General features: G+C 44.2%; 1 protein-coding gene across 1 annotated transcript in view; it reads right to left on the minus strand.

The window, feature by feature from the left end:
• XXYLT1 (xyloside xylosyltransferase 1) overlaps window positions 1-18,678 on the minus strand; it is a 155,429-nt gene that overhangs the window by 66,385 nt on the left and 70,366 nt on the right. The window contains exon 3 of the mRNA XM_016135308.2: window positions 1,230-1,362. Coding sequence (XP_015990794.2) covers window positions 1,230-1,362 — 133 coding nt within the window. The remainder of the gene's footprint in view (window positions 1-1,229; window positions 1,363-18,678) is intronic.

Below are 18,678 nucleotides of genomic sequence, written 5' to 3' on the forward strand. Positions count from 1 at the left end.
CTTGAGTCACTAGTCGCCTGTGCCCTACAGCTCTCTGAAGACTGGGCCTGACTCCAAGAATGTTCACAGGCAGCCAGCATGAGGGGCTGCGCTGAGAACAAAGAGCAGGCCAGCCCAGGGGGCAGTGAAATATTAGCTCCAGGCAGCTGGCTCTGGGTCAGCTATGGCCCTGCCCAGGGGAGGAACAGTTGGGCAACATGGAACTCTGGACCCAGGGCCATGGGCCTAGTTTTTAGCAAAAACTTGTAGGTGCTGCTGATTTTCCTTGCTTTTCTTTTCAATTGTAAGCCATATATTACACACAAAAGCATGCCCGCAAACACGTGCACTGCCACACAGGTAGAAAACCAAAGCGAGAGAGCACCCCAGACATAATCCCCATGCATGTCCCCTTCCCCGTCACTCCCCGATCCCCTCAAGAGGTAACTACCTTTGACTTTCGGGAATCATCATTTCCTTGGTTTTTCTTATAATTTTTACCACTTGTGTATGTATCCTTAAAGACTATAATCTAGTTTTACCTATCAGTGCACATAGCTACCATTCATGCATTTTGGTTTTTTATACAATTAGATGAATATATTTTATTTGTCGATTCTGCTATCTATGGACATTTAAGTTGTTTTCCATTTTTGCCACTACAAACAATGCCGCAGTGAATATTCTTGATCATGTCTCCCGGTTCTTGGGTGCTGTAGTTTCTCTATGACACACACTTGACAATAAAAACTCTGTCACACAGAATGCACTTCCTCACCTCAACTAGGCAATGCCAATCTGGGTTCCAAAGTTGTACCACCTTTCCTCCCTCAAGGACTAATAAACCCACCTTACTTATACAAAGAAGGGTCACTGGTGACTCAGAGGCCAAGAAAGCATAGTCTATGACCAGACTAGCAAGTTAAAACTATATTCTGATACTTCCTCTGTAAGACAAATGCCACGATTTTAAAATTCTGAGCTTAACTGGAATCAACAACCAAAACAGCTAAGCTTTCCACAAGAAAAATATCACAAATTCCCCAAAAGAATGAGATAATCTCTATGGCTTTGGCGCAAACTCACCTGCCCATATTATTAATTATAATCAATACATAAAAATGTGTCCCTAAGATATTTAGTACAGAAAGACTGCACACTGATAAATTCCAGTTTGCCATGAGTGGCAGGAGAAGGGGTACGGGGTGGAGAGGGATCCTGGAGGCCGCCCGGCTACAGCTGCCATGTACCTGTATACTGGCTGCATCTCTCTTGCAATGCCAATGATGGCGCCTGGCAGGAAATTGTCAAACTCCTCGAACAATTCCCGGATGTTGGTCTTGTACTTTAGGTCTAGGTCCAGCTGAATTATCCGCAGGATCTCTGGAGGAAAGAAAAAGACAATAATAAGACACAGACTCACATCCTGGGAGGCTCAGCTATTTATAGAAAATGAAGTGGAAGGTGCAGAAAAGGATATTAGATTATTCTTGCTGTCACTGAAGATGCAAAGTTACTGCTGGAAACAAAGGCCCTTCATGTGCCAGCAACCCACTATGCAAGACTAGAAGTCTCCATAAACAACTGTCCCGTATCTTTCTTTCCAATATGTTTCTTTGCAGACACATATTTTGTTTAAAAGTAGGTGACCATGTGCTCCGGTTTAGGCCTACAGTCCTGGTATAATTGTCATCAGCACACCATTTTCATTCTCAGAAATATATGACACCTTATGTGGATGCTCTATTAAAAACTGAAAGCTTATAGGTATTTCTCTTTGAAGCATAAGTAGTCAATGATCCACAGGAGAAAGGGGTAAAAATTGTTATCGTTTTAGGCCCTTATTAGTACATTCTGCAAACCTAAATTTGTGTCGAGGTAGACAAAATGAGTCTCACAATTACCTAGCACATAAGAGCTGTTTGCCTCTGTGGCCTCCAGGTAATTCAGGAGCAGGACACGGGCCAAGCTCATTCTCTCATCCTTCCCTCACCCAGCCAAGCCTGACTGAGCTCCTGTGCTGTTGGTGCCATGAGGGGACCGACATCAGGCTGACTGGGACCCTGCCTTCAAGGAGAGACGTGCAGGTGACTGAAAACAGAGTGAGGAATTAGTGCTGACATGAAATGGAAGAGGGGCTGTGGGAAATCCAAAGAGGGTCTGCTAGGGGTTAAAACATGAAGAAGAGAGTACTGGTACTAGGAGAAGGCCTGCCAGGGAATCAGACCACATGAGTGCAATTTTGCTGGGGATTAATCCTATGACCCTGGGAAAGTTAAATTTTACTTCTCTAAACCTGAGTGGTTTCATTTGTTAAAGTGGGGATGTGCCTCGTGAGGCTGTGATGCTGAGAAGATGGAACGACAGATGGGGAACGTCATCTGTACAGGCTGTAGAGGCTACAGGGATCTAAAGCTTGGAGAGTAGGGAACTCACTGATGCCTGAGGCAGTCGAGGAAAACCTAGTGGAAGACGGGGACATGTGGACAGGCATGGAGAGGTGAAGTAACAACAACACCATCCAGGACACCGGGTTCTCCCCTCCGCTCTTCAGCAGCCTTTTCATGCCTGCCCGCTGCAGAGCATGACGGCTGTCTGAGGACAGGCTGCCCCTGGAAGCCCTCTGAAGACAAGGACTCCATCTTTGGCATCTCGACCTCCATTCATTCATCATACAGGGCTTGGCATCCAGTAAACACTCAGAACTGTTTGTGGAATTCAAAAGGCATTCTCTAAATTAGTTTATGAAGAAATCGCAGTTTATGATTTAAGAAAAACTAATTAATTTGTTCCTTTTTCCATTTTCCTTCACGATGAAAAGAATCAGAACATTAATTGACATCCTATAAAACTTTTCTGCGGAAAGAAAAGTTACAGTAGGTAACAGTCTAGCTGTCCAGGCCAGAGGAAAGTAAAAGGGCACCAGAACTAGCTTCTCTGGCCCTTGCGGGAAGAGGGTACAGGAAAATGGGCCGCCAGGCCAGTGTGGACCCTGATGCCTGCCTGGCTTCACACTGCCCACCCCCACACGGAAATGTAAGTGAAAATGCTGCCTTTCCCTCTTGTACTAAAAACAATAATAACGACAACTTAGAAAACAGGAAAGATGATGACCCAGAAGCCCCTTGTGGTGACTTTGCTGTTTCCACGAAAGCTCCCCCAAACCAGAAGTGGAGACAGGAAATAGGCCGCAGGGCAGAGCCTGCAGGAACCTGTGGCTCTCAGACGTGGCCCTGGAGAATAGAGGGAAGGAACCTGATGGTGACTTTAAGGAAGAATGTCCAGGAATGAGAATTATAGCCATCAAGAAGTCATAATGGGGGCCCCACAGCACACACACCCCTCCGGACATTTCTCTTCCTTTCAGTTCATCTCCTGTGCCCCAAGCTCTCATGGGTAGCTCTTATTCACACAAGGTAGAGACCTTGTAAGACAGGGACAGGCTAGCTCCATCATCCAAAGTAGAGAAACCACATCATCGCAGGTTCTGTTGATAAAAGGGGTATGTTGTGGAGCAGAGGGGGCGGGGGGAGGAAGATACAAGAGTGTTTTGGCCTGGAGATGAAGAGACCTCAAGGATGTATGGTGGTACTTTTGTGGCACTGTCAAGGTTATAAGGGAAGGGTAAATCTCATCCTCATGGCTCCAGGAAATACTTGCAATAATGTCAGTAATGGCGATGTAGAAACACCCTTTCTTTGAGTGGTTTTTGAGTGTCCAGCATTGCACAGGCAATAGTTTATTTCTCATAACCACTCAACATGTTAAGTAGAGTTATTCCTATGGTTAAATGAAGAAACAGAGGCTTAAAACTGTTAAAAACAATAGCCTGAGGCTCCACAACAAATAAGTGTTGGAGCTGGGATCTGAACCTAGGTCTGCTTGACTTGAAAGCCCAGCATGCTTTTACCAGAGACCCTGATTCTCCTTCTGATTAGAGAAGAGCTCCAAAAAGGCAGATTTTGGCTCTAATGCTACCCACACAGAGACCCCAGGAGCATGCAGGAGAGCCAAAGACCTTGACAAAGAGCACAGCAACAGTTGGCCTAAGGTGGAATTTAAGGAAAGTATTCTACATGAAAATGGTAATTTCATTATAAGAAACTCCTGACAGTAGAGAAGCCATTCATTCAATCAGTCATTCTTCCTTGAAACCACATGCTATGTGTACTCTCTGGTCTTTTGAGGACATTTAAATCCTACGTATTCTCCAAGAAGCAGCTCTAATGCCTTCCTCCCTGGCCTGCCTGGACAGGGCCTGGTTGGAAGTTATGGCTGCCTGCCTCAGGCCACCACTACCTGTGTACCTATCTCACCGTCCTTGCCAGAGAGAGTGCTCCTTGAGAAAGAAAGGTGCTGGGAAGGCAGAGCTCAGGGATATCAGATGTCTCCTGAAGAGATCCAGCTCCTTTATTCGGGCCAAGCCCTGGCCTTGTCTTAATAAGCCCCGCAACAAATCTGACTGCTTTCTCTGCCTTTTAGGAGCTGGTGGGGAGTGAACTCAGCCCTTAGAAACAGGAATTTGAGATGCTTTCATGGTTTTTATAGCTCCTTGTCTATAAAGCACTTTTCAGGAAAGGTTTGCTAAAAGTTGCTAATACTTTTTTTTAAAGGGAATTTCACCAAACCAAGGTCAACTGATTAGAAAGGAAAGAAACAGCAGCTCCAGCACAAAGTGACCCTTTCACATCGGTGTGAAAGGACTGACCCAGTTGTCCCTTTTCATGCTAAGGCAGGAGGACACTCCCTTCCATTCAGGGAGGCTGACAGCCCCTAGCACAGCCTGCACTGTCATGCAGGCATCTATCCAGATTGTTATCCTTTTATGTAATTATGAAATGAGATGCCAAGTTGTAAATGTGACTGCTCAAAAGAGGAAGATGCTTACTAGGAATGCTGGAATTCACTGGGATAAGGTTTTTTTAAAGGGCCCTATTCCTCTGGCCTCTGGTCCTTCATGTAAGTGATCCCTCTGTGGGAAGTACATCCGGGATTTTACATGTAATGCTGAAAGGCAGTTCTGAGGTGGAAACGAGATCAATATAGAGAAGTGACAGCCACGTTGATGGCCCAGAGAGGATGCTGGTTTGAGGATAATTGTAATGACAGCAGTAGAACCATTGAAATTTAAGGAATAAATGAATGAGATAATTGCCCCCAAAGCAGGGAGTAGATGAAATCTATAAAGTATGGGGATGATTCTTTGAGAAAAAGGAGGATGAGAGAGCTAAAAATTAATTAATTAATTAATTACTTAATTAGTTAGTTAGTTAGTTAAGCAAGCCAGCATCCAAGGCTGATTGAATGTTCACCATGTCGGAATCCTACGAGAAGACAACAAAAAGGTAGAGAACATAAAAAATAGTTAGTCTAGGACAGCAGATCTGAAAGAGAGTTTGATAATAATTAAGGCCAATATACCCACTGTACAGATGGGGAAACTGAGGACCAAAGAGAGACTTGTCGGGAGTCACACCGTTGAGCTAAGTGGCAAAGCTGATCCCAGAACTCAGGTCTCCCAGCTCCCTAGTTAATGCTCTTATGTTAATTAGCTCCCCCTCCCACACACTCCTAGCATGGGCCATTAACTCCCAGGAAGCAGAAAACATTGTGCAATGGCCCAAAGGGTCATGAGAAGACTTGCCAGGTGCTCAACACAGGTAGCTCATGGAGGATCTGCATATCATCCCATGAAAATGTAAACCTGAAGATTAATAAGTAGTGGCCAAAGAAAAGAAATGAGAAAATTCCATGATCCACAGAGTTTATAGCCAGCTTTTGGGAATGAGAAAATTGTTCTCCATATTCTCAAATTAACATTAGGCAGGAATGTTAAAAACAAAACCAAACAAACAAATCTTTACAATCCTCTAAGAACACACGTTGAGCTGTGCTAAATTCAAAGGGAGGCAGGAAGCTGCCTTAACATCCAGGAGTCACCCACCCCTGAAGACGCAAGCTACTGAGCAGTGCCTAGCATGAGAGCTGCAGCAGACAATAGCAAAACAATGTCCACCTCACTGCCTTGCCTAGTTAAACACATTCCTGGAAATGTGTTTGCTGTTATATCTAACTAGTAGGATGAGGGTCCTTGCAACCAGCCCCTCGGACTTACAGATTTTCTTATTCATGTGTTTAAATCACAGAAACAAGAACTGAAGTATCAACGTTCCCCTGTGTCATTTTCTCAGGTAAAAGGACATTTGCTCATGTGTTAGGAAAAGTCCAGTGTGGGTACCAGGTATTTGAGGAGCACACCTGTGCTGGGTATCCTCCTTGGATGAACTCAACTGCCTCATGCTGGCTGACCAGGCCTTTGGGTAAATGACAGAATCTATCTATGAGAGCTTCCAGCATCTACCTCATGGGTCAGCAGTTGAAGCTTTGAACACTGATTTCCATGGGGAATGAGAGTTTGGCAACAGATCAGGGAGGGTGAGCTGAGCTATTTCAGGAAGTAGAAGAATTGCTGCCTCCAGGGCACAGAAAGTGGTTCAGGGTTCTGGCTGAAGTCCCCAACCACAGAACTGATGAATATTTTACCACAAAACAGGAAGTATGTCAACTCAAAGCAGGAAAAGATGCTAAGGACCTAGGTGGGCCTTCTGGTTTGAGACATATTTCCACTTTAACTTCAACTCCAGGGGGTTAAATCAAGAATGTACTACTATCTTCATAAGGAAACAAGTCTTCTCACTTCCGCCTCTTATGCTCCAGTTTCAGGCTAACAGAATAGTTGGAAAAAGGCAGAGAAGACTGAAAGTGCTGGCTAAAGACGTAGCTTTTAAGAACTTCATGATCCCATTGCCATCATCACCACCTTAGTCCTGGAGAGCACCGAGAGGGCTCTAGACTGTCTAGGTGGTGGCTCTCAGGGTTTAGGAAGCCCATACCCACTGTTGGTGTCTGAGGCCCTGAGCACCCAGCTGGCTGGGCCATAAGGTTGATTCTTCTGCACAAGTGCACTGCACAGGGCAACATTCAGGGCCTTAGAACCAGCTGAGAGGTTCCCAAGTCAACATTTCCCTATGGAAACAGGCTTGGGACAGCTCATCATCAGCTTCCAATTAACCCAGCCACAAGGCATGTCATCTGACTGGGGATGGAATTACAACCCAGAATGAGTAATTAATGATACCAGAAAACAAACAAAAGAGTGGGGCGGGGGGAACCCCTTTCCTCTCCCCTCTCTTCTTCTATCCCCAGACACAATTCTTGGTAGACAATTGTTAACAAACACAAAACAACATGCAGTAAAACATATCAGGAAATTAAGAAAAGAAAAGACGTGCTTCGGTAAGCACCAGGCCCGCCATCCTGGACAACAAACAGGCCTTCTCAGAAGGGCAGGCTAACCGTGTGAGCCCTTCCCTATCTTTCTGTTTTGAAAGAGCTTCAGAGCTTCCCAGAGATAAATATTTATAACACATCAGAGGGCTTTCACCTCAGAACATTGGCACAAACTTTCCACTCTACAGGAGAGGGTTCAGGGAGAAAGGGAAATGATGACAGCCCCAAGCCTTGTGGGGCACAGGGATGGGGACCAGGAAGCAGCTGCGTGGGAAGTGAGCTTAATTTCTCATTGTCTGCTTGGAAATATTGCGGCAATTTGCCACCTGCTTTATCATCCTCTGTAGCTTTTTAAATTGCTGGTCAGCAGCACCTCTGGCCTGCGGAAGCCAAAAAGGGCAAATGAAAATGAGTAGAGACTTCCTCTAAGGACAAGAGGCTCATGACCCGGGAGAAGCTGTTTTGAGACCCATGAGACAGGCACGGTCCCGATGTTCCACACTAGCCACACTAGACTGGCTTCTCCGACTGGAGGGTCTTAGGCCATGACAGAGGGCCCGCCATCGCAAGGCACAGATCCAAGCTGTGTCCCTGAGGGGGTCTGCAAGTGGAATTGGCTGTGGTGGTTGTACATCTGACAGGGAACAGGGTCACTTCCCAGATGGGCTTTTCCCTGTCCCTCTAAAGCCCCCTCCATTCCCTTTGCTGTGTCAGGCCCAGCTGCAGGACAGCTGGCTAACTATGAAAATAGCTACTATGAAGAAACAGTAGAACATGCCAAAAGTCCAAGGTCTTGGGCCCAGATTCCTGGAGCACCTCAAGCCTGATCAGTCAAACGCCCCCTCCCTAAACGCAGGGAAAGGGTGTCTATGGGCCAGGCCCAAACTGGGACCGTGCATTTACTGAGTCAGCTCATGAATCTCCACTACACTCTGCCAGATGGGTTTTAGTAACTCCCATTTTCAAATAAGGAACCTGAGGCTCAGAAAGTTTAGCAACCTGTCTGCAACAACCTGGTAAGGAAGCATCGAAGTTGAGGCAAGCACAGATCTGTCTCACTCCATAGTATTTGATCCATGACATACAGGTTTCTGAGAAAAGCCTTCAGACTTCTCTGAAGTCCCTTTTAAAATTCCGCTATCTTTAAAAACAAGAAATGCTGCCACCTCAAGGGTGAAATATCAGACAGCTCTAGATCATCTTGGTGCGGCCACTGGGACTTCCCCACTTCCTACAAACCACCTCCCCCAAGACTCCCTTCCCCCACAGAGCTTGAAGACTATTGGGGTCCCCTTTCATTGAACAGAGACCTCTGGAGAAATTTCAGGAAAAAAGGATTTAATATCATAAAAATAAGTTGAAAGGAAGTTTTTAATGACAAGGACCAACCTGTATGTTCATTTAATCATCTAAATGCTCTGAGATAGGTATAATCATTACTGTTTAATAAATGAGGAAATGAAGAAGTGTGGCAATCAAGACCACATAGCTGGTAAGAAGCAGAGCCAGAATCCACACTCAGATTTGCTGGGCTCTGAGGCCCCGTACTGGCCCTTCGTCCCCATGCTCCCCCACCTTCCAGGTCCCTGAGCCGTCAGGACACGATCTGCACTCAGTTCTGCAGGTGCTGCTCAGCCAGGACATCCCTGACTCTCCCCTGTGTAAATCTATGTCTTCCACATTAGCAACCTGCTCCCTCCGCCAAGGGAGGAGTGAAGGGAGGAAATGGGGTGCATAAGAGTGATTTATACAACCTGTTAGCAGCTCTGTTAAGAGGTTTTGGGGCCAAGAGGTTGAAATTAATGACCTATATGACAAATTCTTTCTTCTAGCCCTACTCGCCCCCTCTCAAAACTAAGCCTGGGAAACTGGGCATTAGCTGTGGCTCGGCCATAACATTTTTTGTAACTATCAGCTCCTGTTCTGTGTACAAAACAAAGCCAATTATGAAAAGTCATGGTTTTGCTTAAGTGATAGTATAACATGAGTCTCCTCCTTCACCTTTAGCACCTTATGCAACTAGGTATTAATCATTTCCTTTAGGATAGGACACTATTTATTTTCAACTGGGATGAAAAACTTTAGGGGTACATATAATGAGAAAATACATACAACATCTGGTCTCAATTTTCCTCTCACTTCTATTGACAATATGAAATTATAGTTCATGGCCTTCTTTATGAATTTCAATATACAGGGGAAATTGAATTTTAGATCCGGAAAGTAGAACACTCCCCCTTTCCTTCATTTCTGTGGTATAGATATCCATGGTCCCTGCTGGCCTCTCCACAGCTTATTGTTCTCTGGTGTTTCCTATAGACTTTATTTATCTCCAAAAGTGTAAGCTTCCCCTTCCTGTCTGGGGCAGGACTACAACCTGACCTTGTTCACCAACAGAGACTGATCCTTGGTCCCTGCTCTTCTCCAGCAGGTTTTTTTTTGTCATAGAATCCTGGCAATGGCAGCTGTAGAAGGCAGTCCTCTTTGGGCAGAATTAACAGGTGCTTTCTGGAAATAGTTATATGGCTATCACTTGTCTGCCTCAATGGTCATAACTCGATTTTGCAAATTCCTCATTCAGAGGCTCTTTATTATAGCTATGGGGTCTCCTGCTTCTAATCTCCTCTGCCCTCTCTCTTTACTCATGGGTCTCCTTAAGTCTCCTCTCTAGCTGAGTACAACAGAAGGTCCTGAACTCAAGAGAGGGGCATGCACTACTGAGATGCTTACACAGAAAGGGTAAGTGGAATCAGGCAGAGAAAAGCCCTCAGGCACATGTCAACTCCCCCTGGGGCCATGGAGGAGTGGGGAAGAGTGGCCCTACATCATTCCTTGGGCCCAGAAATCCACATCAGGTTCAATGAGAAAAACCAGTTTCTCCACCTTATAAACCCAGAAATATCTTTCTGAGATTTCTATGTGAAGAACTATCCATTCCCTTTTACCTTTCGTAGCAGGATAAAAAAATATATACGTATTTAATCTTTTCAGGACCAACATCTGCTCCCATGTGACAATTTGGCAACTGACTTGCCAGTAGTCTAATGGTTTCTCAGGTTTCCTGTCTCTTAAGCCAGGCCTCTTGCCAAAATGTCACGTAATTTTATTGATTGTTATGCTAAAATTTTTTAAAAGATGAACTATCTATCATCATCTACAAAATAATGCGGGTCCTATATGCCAGGTACCAGGCTAGGTATTTTACCTCATTTAAGCCTTATAAATAGGGTTTATTGTCCCCATTTTATAGTTTTCTGCTACCCAAGATATGATCTACATTTCATTGCTTTCATACCTGTTTACCAAGGTTAAGAGGAGCCCTCCTACTATGAATGTAATGAGAGTTACCCAAGAATGTGGAGAAGCCAAAACACTGGCCGCTGTGCTAGGAGTCCAGACTCTAATTTTCACCTAAAATACAACTCGCCTTCCTACAGAGCAGGTGTCCCCAAGAAACCCTCTTCATAACTTGTTCCCATCACAGACCCTACAATCAAAAAGATTCTGTCTACCAAATTGTACTTAGCGCTAATCAACTCCCTTGTTTTAATTAAATTTTAATTTCATTTATTTCTTTTTTAACTAAATAAACTTTAAGTTGTGTTAATTTTAATTAAACACGTAAAATATAATGCTGAAATTGACATAATTGCAGATGAAAGCAAAAAAAAATATTTAACCTCTAAATACTTCAGTGTGTACTCCCTAAGAAACAAGGACACTCTTATAATGACAGTACAACCATCAAAACCAGGAAATTAACACTAATACATCCCCATTTAATCTACAGTCCCACAAAAATTTGTCAATTTTCCAAAAACAAAATCAAAATTTCTGGTCCAGGATGGCACAGAGTTGTCATGTCTCTTCAATCTAAAATAGTTCCTCAGTCTGTCTTCATCTTCTGTGACCAAGAACAAGTTGAGGAATACAGGCCAATTATTTAGAAAAATCTCCCTCAGTTTGGGTTTTCCTAATTTTTTTTATGGTTAGATTCATTTTGGGTTTTCCTAATTTTTTTTATGGTTAGATTATTTTTGCACCGTTGTCAAAAATAGCACAGACTGATGCTGTTTTTCTCACTCTGTATCAGGAGGCACAGCATGTCAGTTTGTCCCATGACTGGTAATGTCAATCTCAATCACTGTAAATTTAACATTTTTTTTTTACTTTATAATAGTAGCTTATCTGGGGGAATATTTTGAGACTGTGAAAATGTCTTATTCTCAAACAAATTTTTACCTGCTGGTTCAGCATTCATTCTTACTATCTGAATAAATTATTACTATAATGATTGTTACCAAATGGTGACTAATGTTCTAATTTCTCTACATTCGTTGGTTGAAATTCTACTGCAAAGGAGAACTTTCTGTCATCCCACTGATGGTAAGTTGCACCAAGCAAATTCGCCTCTGACTGGAAGGCCCTGGTGCTGCCTGCTGAGGGAGAAATGGAAGGAGCATCAGAGTAGCCACCGTTGTGGCTTCGGACCACCATCCAAATACTCAAGGGTGGCCATGACCTCTTGAAAAATCTCCAGCAGCACCAGGCTAGAGGGCTCTTGCTCATTTTTTACAACAACAACAACAATAATATGATAATAACAATAATAACTGAAAAAAAAATTAGAAAAATAAATAAGTGAATAAATAAATAGGAGATGACTATATATCAAAGGTACTTTTAGAAGGCAAGGTCAGACTAACTCTTCCTTTCCCCATGTTTTAAAAAACAAGTATGCAATGGGCTCTGCCTTATTTAATGAAATGCGAACTTAGAAACTCTAAGAAAGTATGAGTAGACAGGGCACTGGATTAGAGCCTTGGCTCTGTCACTACTGTGGGCAAGTCACTTCCCTCTGGGCACTAGTTTTCCCAGATTGTAAGACAAGTGGGTTAGAATGCTATCCTGTGATTCTGAACACAGGTGGCCTGTATCCCTCACTTATAACTCAGCTGCTTGTTCTCAGAATAGCACAAATATACATCAGGCACAGAAGACACGTCTCACTGTGTTGATCTCGGCCATTCCAAGCCAAGTCTCTACTGTTTGCTAAGTACTATGACAGGTGTGGAGGAGGTTCAGGATGTTGTAATGCTATGTATGGTGCTGCTGGGTGAGTGCTAGACTTCTTGGGGAAGATCACTTCGTGGGTTGTATAAAAGTCTAACCATCATGCTTTAAATTTGACAATAATATTATGTTGAATGTAAGTTGTAGTTGAAAAAAAAATACTATAAAAGAAAAAAAGAATGACATTGTTCCTAGCCTTAAAACATGCAAATATAGTAAGATTTTCATTATATATTCTCTGCTGCTGCCATTGACACTACTATTTCCATTTTTCCTTATCATCATCCTTCATGGTTATTAAATATTGCCATATTGAAAGCTAACAGTTACTTAGTACCTGCTATGTGCCAGACATTGGACTATTTTTAAATCTCCCAATTCCCATTTAACGAATATAGAAAATTAAGGTTCACGGTCACCACATAACTTGGCCAAGGTCACACAGCTAGTGAGTGACCAAGCGGTAATGCACATCAAGTCTGCCTGGCCCTAGAGTCTGAGTTCTTTTGCTTCAAGCAGCTCTCTTTAAATGAGTTTACTCTGAAATTAGCCCACGCCCATGCCAGTTATCAACCCCCCTAACTCAGTTGCTTAAAATAGGTCATGATGATCCCTCATGGTTCTGTGGGTCAACCAGGTTTAGCTGGGTGGTCCTCACATGGAGTTTCTCATGTGGAAACCAGAACATGGCAGCAGAGGCTGTAGTCACCTGAAGGCTCAGCCAGGCTAGACGTCCATATTATACATATAGCAGTTGACACTGGCTGTTGGCAAAGAGCTCGGCTGAGGCTTTTCAACCAGAGCAGTTTCATGTGGGCTCTCCCTGGGGTTTTGGCTTCGCCTAGCATGGCAGCTGGATTCCAAAAGGAAGCTTGCCAAGAACAAGTGTTCCAAAAGACCCAGGCTGAAACCACAAGGCTCCTGGAGATTGAGTCTCGGAAGTCATGCTGTCTCACTTCCACTACATCCTACTGGTCAAAAACAAGTCACAGAGCCAGCCCAAGTTCAAGGAAAGGGGACTACACAAAGATATGAAACTGGAGTTATGGCTTGCTAGAAGGTCATCTTCAAAGACCAGCTCCACATACCCTCGCCCCATAGTGAATTATAGATCATTTTAAATTTCTTTATACTATTCTAAATTTTCTACAATATATATATATATGTTTTTTTGTAATTGTGGAAATCAACATTTTAAAACACATGATCAGCAGTATGACAAATATGTAATGTATTATTTATTTATATGTATGTATCTGTATATTTATATAAATACACACATATATGAAACTAGAAGAAAATGTGCACTTTTTAAACTTTTATCTTTGCAAAATGGACATGTATTGCTTTTAAATGAAAAACATTTTTAAAGAGACTAAAGAAATACCTCATAAAAAATATCTATTTTGGGGCAACATATATCAGATTTAAGGCATTTGGCATGAACTCAAGTTTCTTTAGGATTCCTTCTCTAGGTGGACAGTCACCCATTTTCATAATCTTTTTCCTAAGGCAAGTCCATCTAGAAATTCTGCTTTCCTCCTACTTGACCACAAGGTGGTTTTCTGGGTTTCCAGATGCATAAAATTTAAAAAAAAAAGAAAAAGAAAAGAAAAAAGCAAATGATAAGCTGGAAGCTCGTCTCATCTGGTTTCTTTTTCTTGTCATTTATCTAATTGTATTTGGAGTGCATTTGCCCCCATCTCCTCTCACCAAGTACATCGTGGAAGTCCAAGGCAAATGGCAGGTGCTTTGGGTATTGAAGCAGCTTAGAATAACCCTCAAATTTACTTGGATGAGTTTTTCTCTCAGAGGCCAATTTGCATTTTCAGAGCTGTAGGCCTAGAGGAGTCTGAAAAAGAAAGGGCAGCCTTAGAGATATAAAAGGACACTAAATCATAAAACAGAATGTTTAATCAATGCTCAGGGAAGAGAGGTAGCCTGAGGCAGAACAATACCTCTCCAGTCAGCTAAGAGACTGGGACAGCTGAAGGCGATAAAGCTACCACTGCCCTGAACACAGAGACCATCTATATCCCAAACCAAAAGCAGCTGGGGTCCTCTCTCTGAGTCACATCTACTAAAGGATACTGGTGAACCTGGATTGGACACTTCTGGAATTGAGTATAAAGAGAATGGGGAACCTGGGCAAGAGATGACAAAAGTGGGACTGAGTTTTCCTAGAGGCCCTGCCTTCCCAAAGGAGTGCAGCTCCTGACCAGACAAGCACTGGGGTCTATCACCAGAATCCACACATGCGCGTGGCTCAGAGAGTATGAGGAGGCTGATTTGTTGAGTCATTCAGCTCTATTTTTATCCACTCTCCAAACCAAAAACCCACACTTCACATTTCATTGTTTAGGGTGGCTTAAGATTTTTGACTTGGTCTTTCTTGTGGTTTAATTTCCGGCATGCCTGTATGAAGGAAAAACTTTAGCATTCCTATGGAAACACATGACATTTTAACCTTTTCTTGGTAGGATGGTGCCCAGATTATTGGTGTCTTGCCTGCTGTCTAACTCTACACTGCTCTAATGGAGAACATGACCTGCCCCTTCTCTCCTCTACTGAGGCAGCTAGATTCCCACAGGTCAATGTTTATGGTCTGGCTCCTGAAATGTTAGGTCAGGGCAACTCTGCTTTATTAATACTTCAGTCCCATATTAAGAGATGATGTTGCCGCTGTATAATTCGCATAACAGTTACGTGTGACATTATTAGAATCATTAGTGATAAACATCCGGGTACAGAGTTTGGTAACTGCCAGTGATGGAAGAGTTGAACAATCTTAAAACTATTTCCAAGTGATTTCAATCACAAAGCCAGGCATGACTATGTGGTCATAGAAATAACAAACACATATTAGAAGAAAAAAGAATGCTCCTTTTCTGTGGAAGCCAAGACCAGTTTTGTTTTCTGTTTAAAAGTTTCACCTCCACTTGTACATGAAGTAGCGTCATAAAGTTTGGCAACTTTAATTCCTTCACTACAAACAATGTCTCCAAAACTTCAGGGTCTACCTAACTGTCAAAAACCTTCCTAACCCCTCAAAAAATCGCAGAGCTGCGATTTTTCAATTCAAGGATTGAGCCCTTCTCCTTTTTAAAAGGAGAATCTGGAACTGCACCAAATATTCCTTTTGCACCTAATGAAAGGCTTGAGATGCTGTCATAAACACAAAAACTAGAAGTTGCTAGAAGAAGTAAACCAGTCAGGAGAAAAAACGCTCCTCCATGAAACTAATTGCTGGGTGCTGCTGGGTGTGAACCCTACATTCTCTCCCAGCCCTGGGGCAGCACCAAGTCAACCTTCTGAGTGTTTGTCCCACCAACAGTACACATGGCCAGTGACATACAACACAGCTCTAAGACACTAGTATCTTTCCTGTTCGTGAAGAATAACGTTGCCTCTTTTGATTGTTCAGCAAATACTTATTACCCCCACCCCACCCCGGGTGCCAGGCGCTGTCCTCGCCACTGAAGATACAACAGGGAAAAGACAAGCAAGGGCCCTATTTTTCATGTCACTCACAGCCTGGACGAGATGACTTTAGACAGCAGTAAGTGCTGTGGAGAAAAGAAAACCAAGTGGTGGGACGCAGTATGATATCGTGAGGGGTACTGAGCTTGGGAAGATGGGGAAGGCCTCTGGAACAAGCAACATTTGAGCTAAGACCTGATAGATGGGAAAAGAGAAATGCAAAGATCTGAGAGAAGAGAGGGCAAAGGGAGGCGAGTGAAAAACGTCAGGGGATGCCTTTAGCACATTGGCGTACAAAGGGAGAGGTGAGAAAGTCGTGGCTGGAGAACTGGGTGAGCATCAGAGCCACTAAGGGGCTTTAGCCAGGCAGAGGACTGGCCTGATTGTACAAGACCCCTGCTCTGTAGACGTGGCACCTCTGTGCCTCTGTCCCTGGCCAAGAGCCCTGGCAACTAATTGGACATGCCAGCACCTAAGGCACCCTAACTCTCTGGGCTGTGCTCCTAGCTCAACTTGAGGGATATAATCAAGAACACCCCATTTAGGGAACCACTTCTCTCCACCACCTAACTTTTGTGAGGTTGGGGTCCAAAGACAGAGGATGTAGCTGCCACTCCTCAGGAAGGACAATACCAGGAAGGCTTAGGGCCACATGCATTCTCTCCTTCCCCAATTTCTCCCTTGTCATTATGGTCGGGCGCTGGTCCTGGCCTCGGCTCTCATCGGTACTATCACCAAAACCCTCTCCTCTCACCAACCGAGCTAGAAAAAGCTGCACATCTTGGCAAACCATGGCACAATGAGTGTGGAAAAAATAACATGGTAGGTCCCCCACCCCACCCACATGTTAATATATTGCAGGAATCAGGTTAAGTGATCATCGCAGAAATGAGGCCATAATAGGACTCTACACAGCCCAGCAGGCAACTGTAAAGGAGTCGGTGTGTGTGTCTGTGTTTAATTCATTCAATTATTAGTTGAATAAAGATATATCTGACACTCTGACTAGAATAAGCAAAACGAGGTCCCTGCCCTCAAACTGCTTATAGACTAGTATCAGAGACTAAATGATGATGACAATAACCCAAGGAAGCCTATGACCAGTGTCCAGGGAGGGAGAGAAGCAGAACGGTGGGCGTAGTGAGGGGGCAGCTCTGGAGAAGAGACGGTGGTCAGCTGGGCCTTGTCTTAGCCAGCTCAGGCTGCCCTGAAAAAATGCCCAGTGGGCGGCTTAAACAACGGACACTGATTTTCTCAGTTCAGAGTCCATGATCAAAGTGCTGGCAAATTTGGTTTCTGTTGAGAGCTCTCTTCCTGGCTTGTGCATGGCCGCCTTCTCGCTGTGTCCTCTAAGCCCTTTTGTCTGTGCCCAGAGAGACAGTGCTCTGCTGTCGCTCCCTCTCCGATAAGCACATCAACCCCCCTGAACTCCCCTGATGACCCCATTCAACCTTAATCACCTCCCAAAGGCCATCTCCAGATACCATCGCCTTGGAAGTTAGGCTTCAACATGCGAGTCCGAGGGGGAGACAATCCAGTCCATAACAGGCTTTGAAAGACCGATTTTTATCAAAGTCTTTCCAAGTGGGAAATGGAATTACAGAAGGAGAGACCAGTGACAAAAAAGGAGGGACTGGGAGCCTGGAAAATTTGTTGGGAGAGCAGAAAACAAGCTGGTTTGACTGGAATAAAGGACATGTGAGGGGCACAGGGGAGATGAGGCTGGAAAGGCAGTCTGGGACAAGTTACAGAGGATTCCAGTGTCATGCATTGGCAGGGGGCCAAGGACATTGCTGATCAGAAGATGACAGGATCAGGCCTAGGTCAAAGCTCTCCCGGGCAACAGGGCGGAGGCCAGCCTGAGGAGGGAGGAGGATAAAGGGCTGCTGTGATCGCCAGGACGAGGGAGGATGAGGGCCTGCATTAAAGCCTTGGTGCAGAGTGGTATGAGGCTGCGGACAGACGAGACTGAGCTTTTCTGAGATTAGATGACTGGAGCCCACCCGGGGAAGCAGGGGAACAAAAGTGAGGTCCCTATACCCAGGGCTGCCTTGCCCAGACTCCTCTGAGCACCAAAAATCTGCTTGAGTCCCTGCTCGAAAACACTTCCCTCTCACTCTGTCCGGTGAGGAGGCCCTGGCGTGGCACAGTACAATGTGGCACCGCCAACCAGGAGGTGAGCCATGCAAAGTCACTGTGGCCACGAAGGGCTGGGCTCCAAAGGGAGGAATTCACAGGTAAAAAGTGGGGGCTCTTCTCCAGCTAGGCTGAAGTCAACCGCTGCTCCTCCGACCAACCTCCCCACACCTGCACCCATAGTGAAAGTGACTTGGGAGAAAAAAAACTATGTATTAAGGCACTGAGATTCAGGGCATGTTTGTTACTGCAGCCCAGTCTAGCGTAACCTTACTAACGCAGATGTCATCCGTCTACAGGCAGTAGCTAAAGTCAAGCTGGATAAGGTAAGCATGCACAATCTTTTATCTGTCCACACACCTAAAAGATACGACATGATTTTAATAACAGGACTACACTCCAGTAATGAATGACGTGTAATGGAGAAGAGGTACTTCTGCCACACTCCAGGCTACATATTGTAATCTTGGGAAGAGGGGGGCTATATAGAAAGTTTCAATCCCCTCGAGATAATTCTGATACCTTTGTGCTCATCTTCTGCCCCCACAATCTGAGAATAACCAGGATGAAATGAGGAGAGAAGAAAATCTTGAATATGAATCCCAGTTCTGTTACTCGGTCTCAAACACGACAAGCCATGCTTGTGAACCATCAGTGTATGCCACCTCTCTGATACTCCTGTGTTATCCGATTAATTTATTATGTCTATTAAGTTCCCTC

This window comes from Rousettus aegyptiacus, unplaced genomic scaffold, assembly GCF_014176215.1.
Source record: "Rousettus aegyptiacus isolate mRouAeg1 unplaced genomic scaffold, mRouAeg1.p scaffold_m13_p_4, whole genome shotgun sequence".
Lineage (NCBI taxonomy): Eukaryota > Metazoa > Chordata > Mammalia > Chiroptera > Pteropodidae > Rousettus > Rousettus aegyptiacus.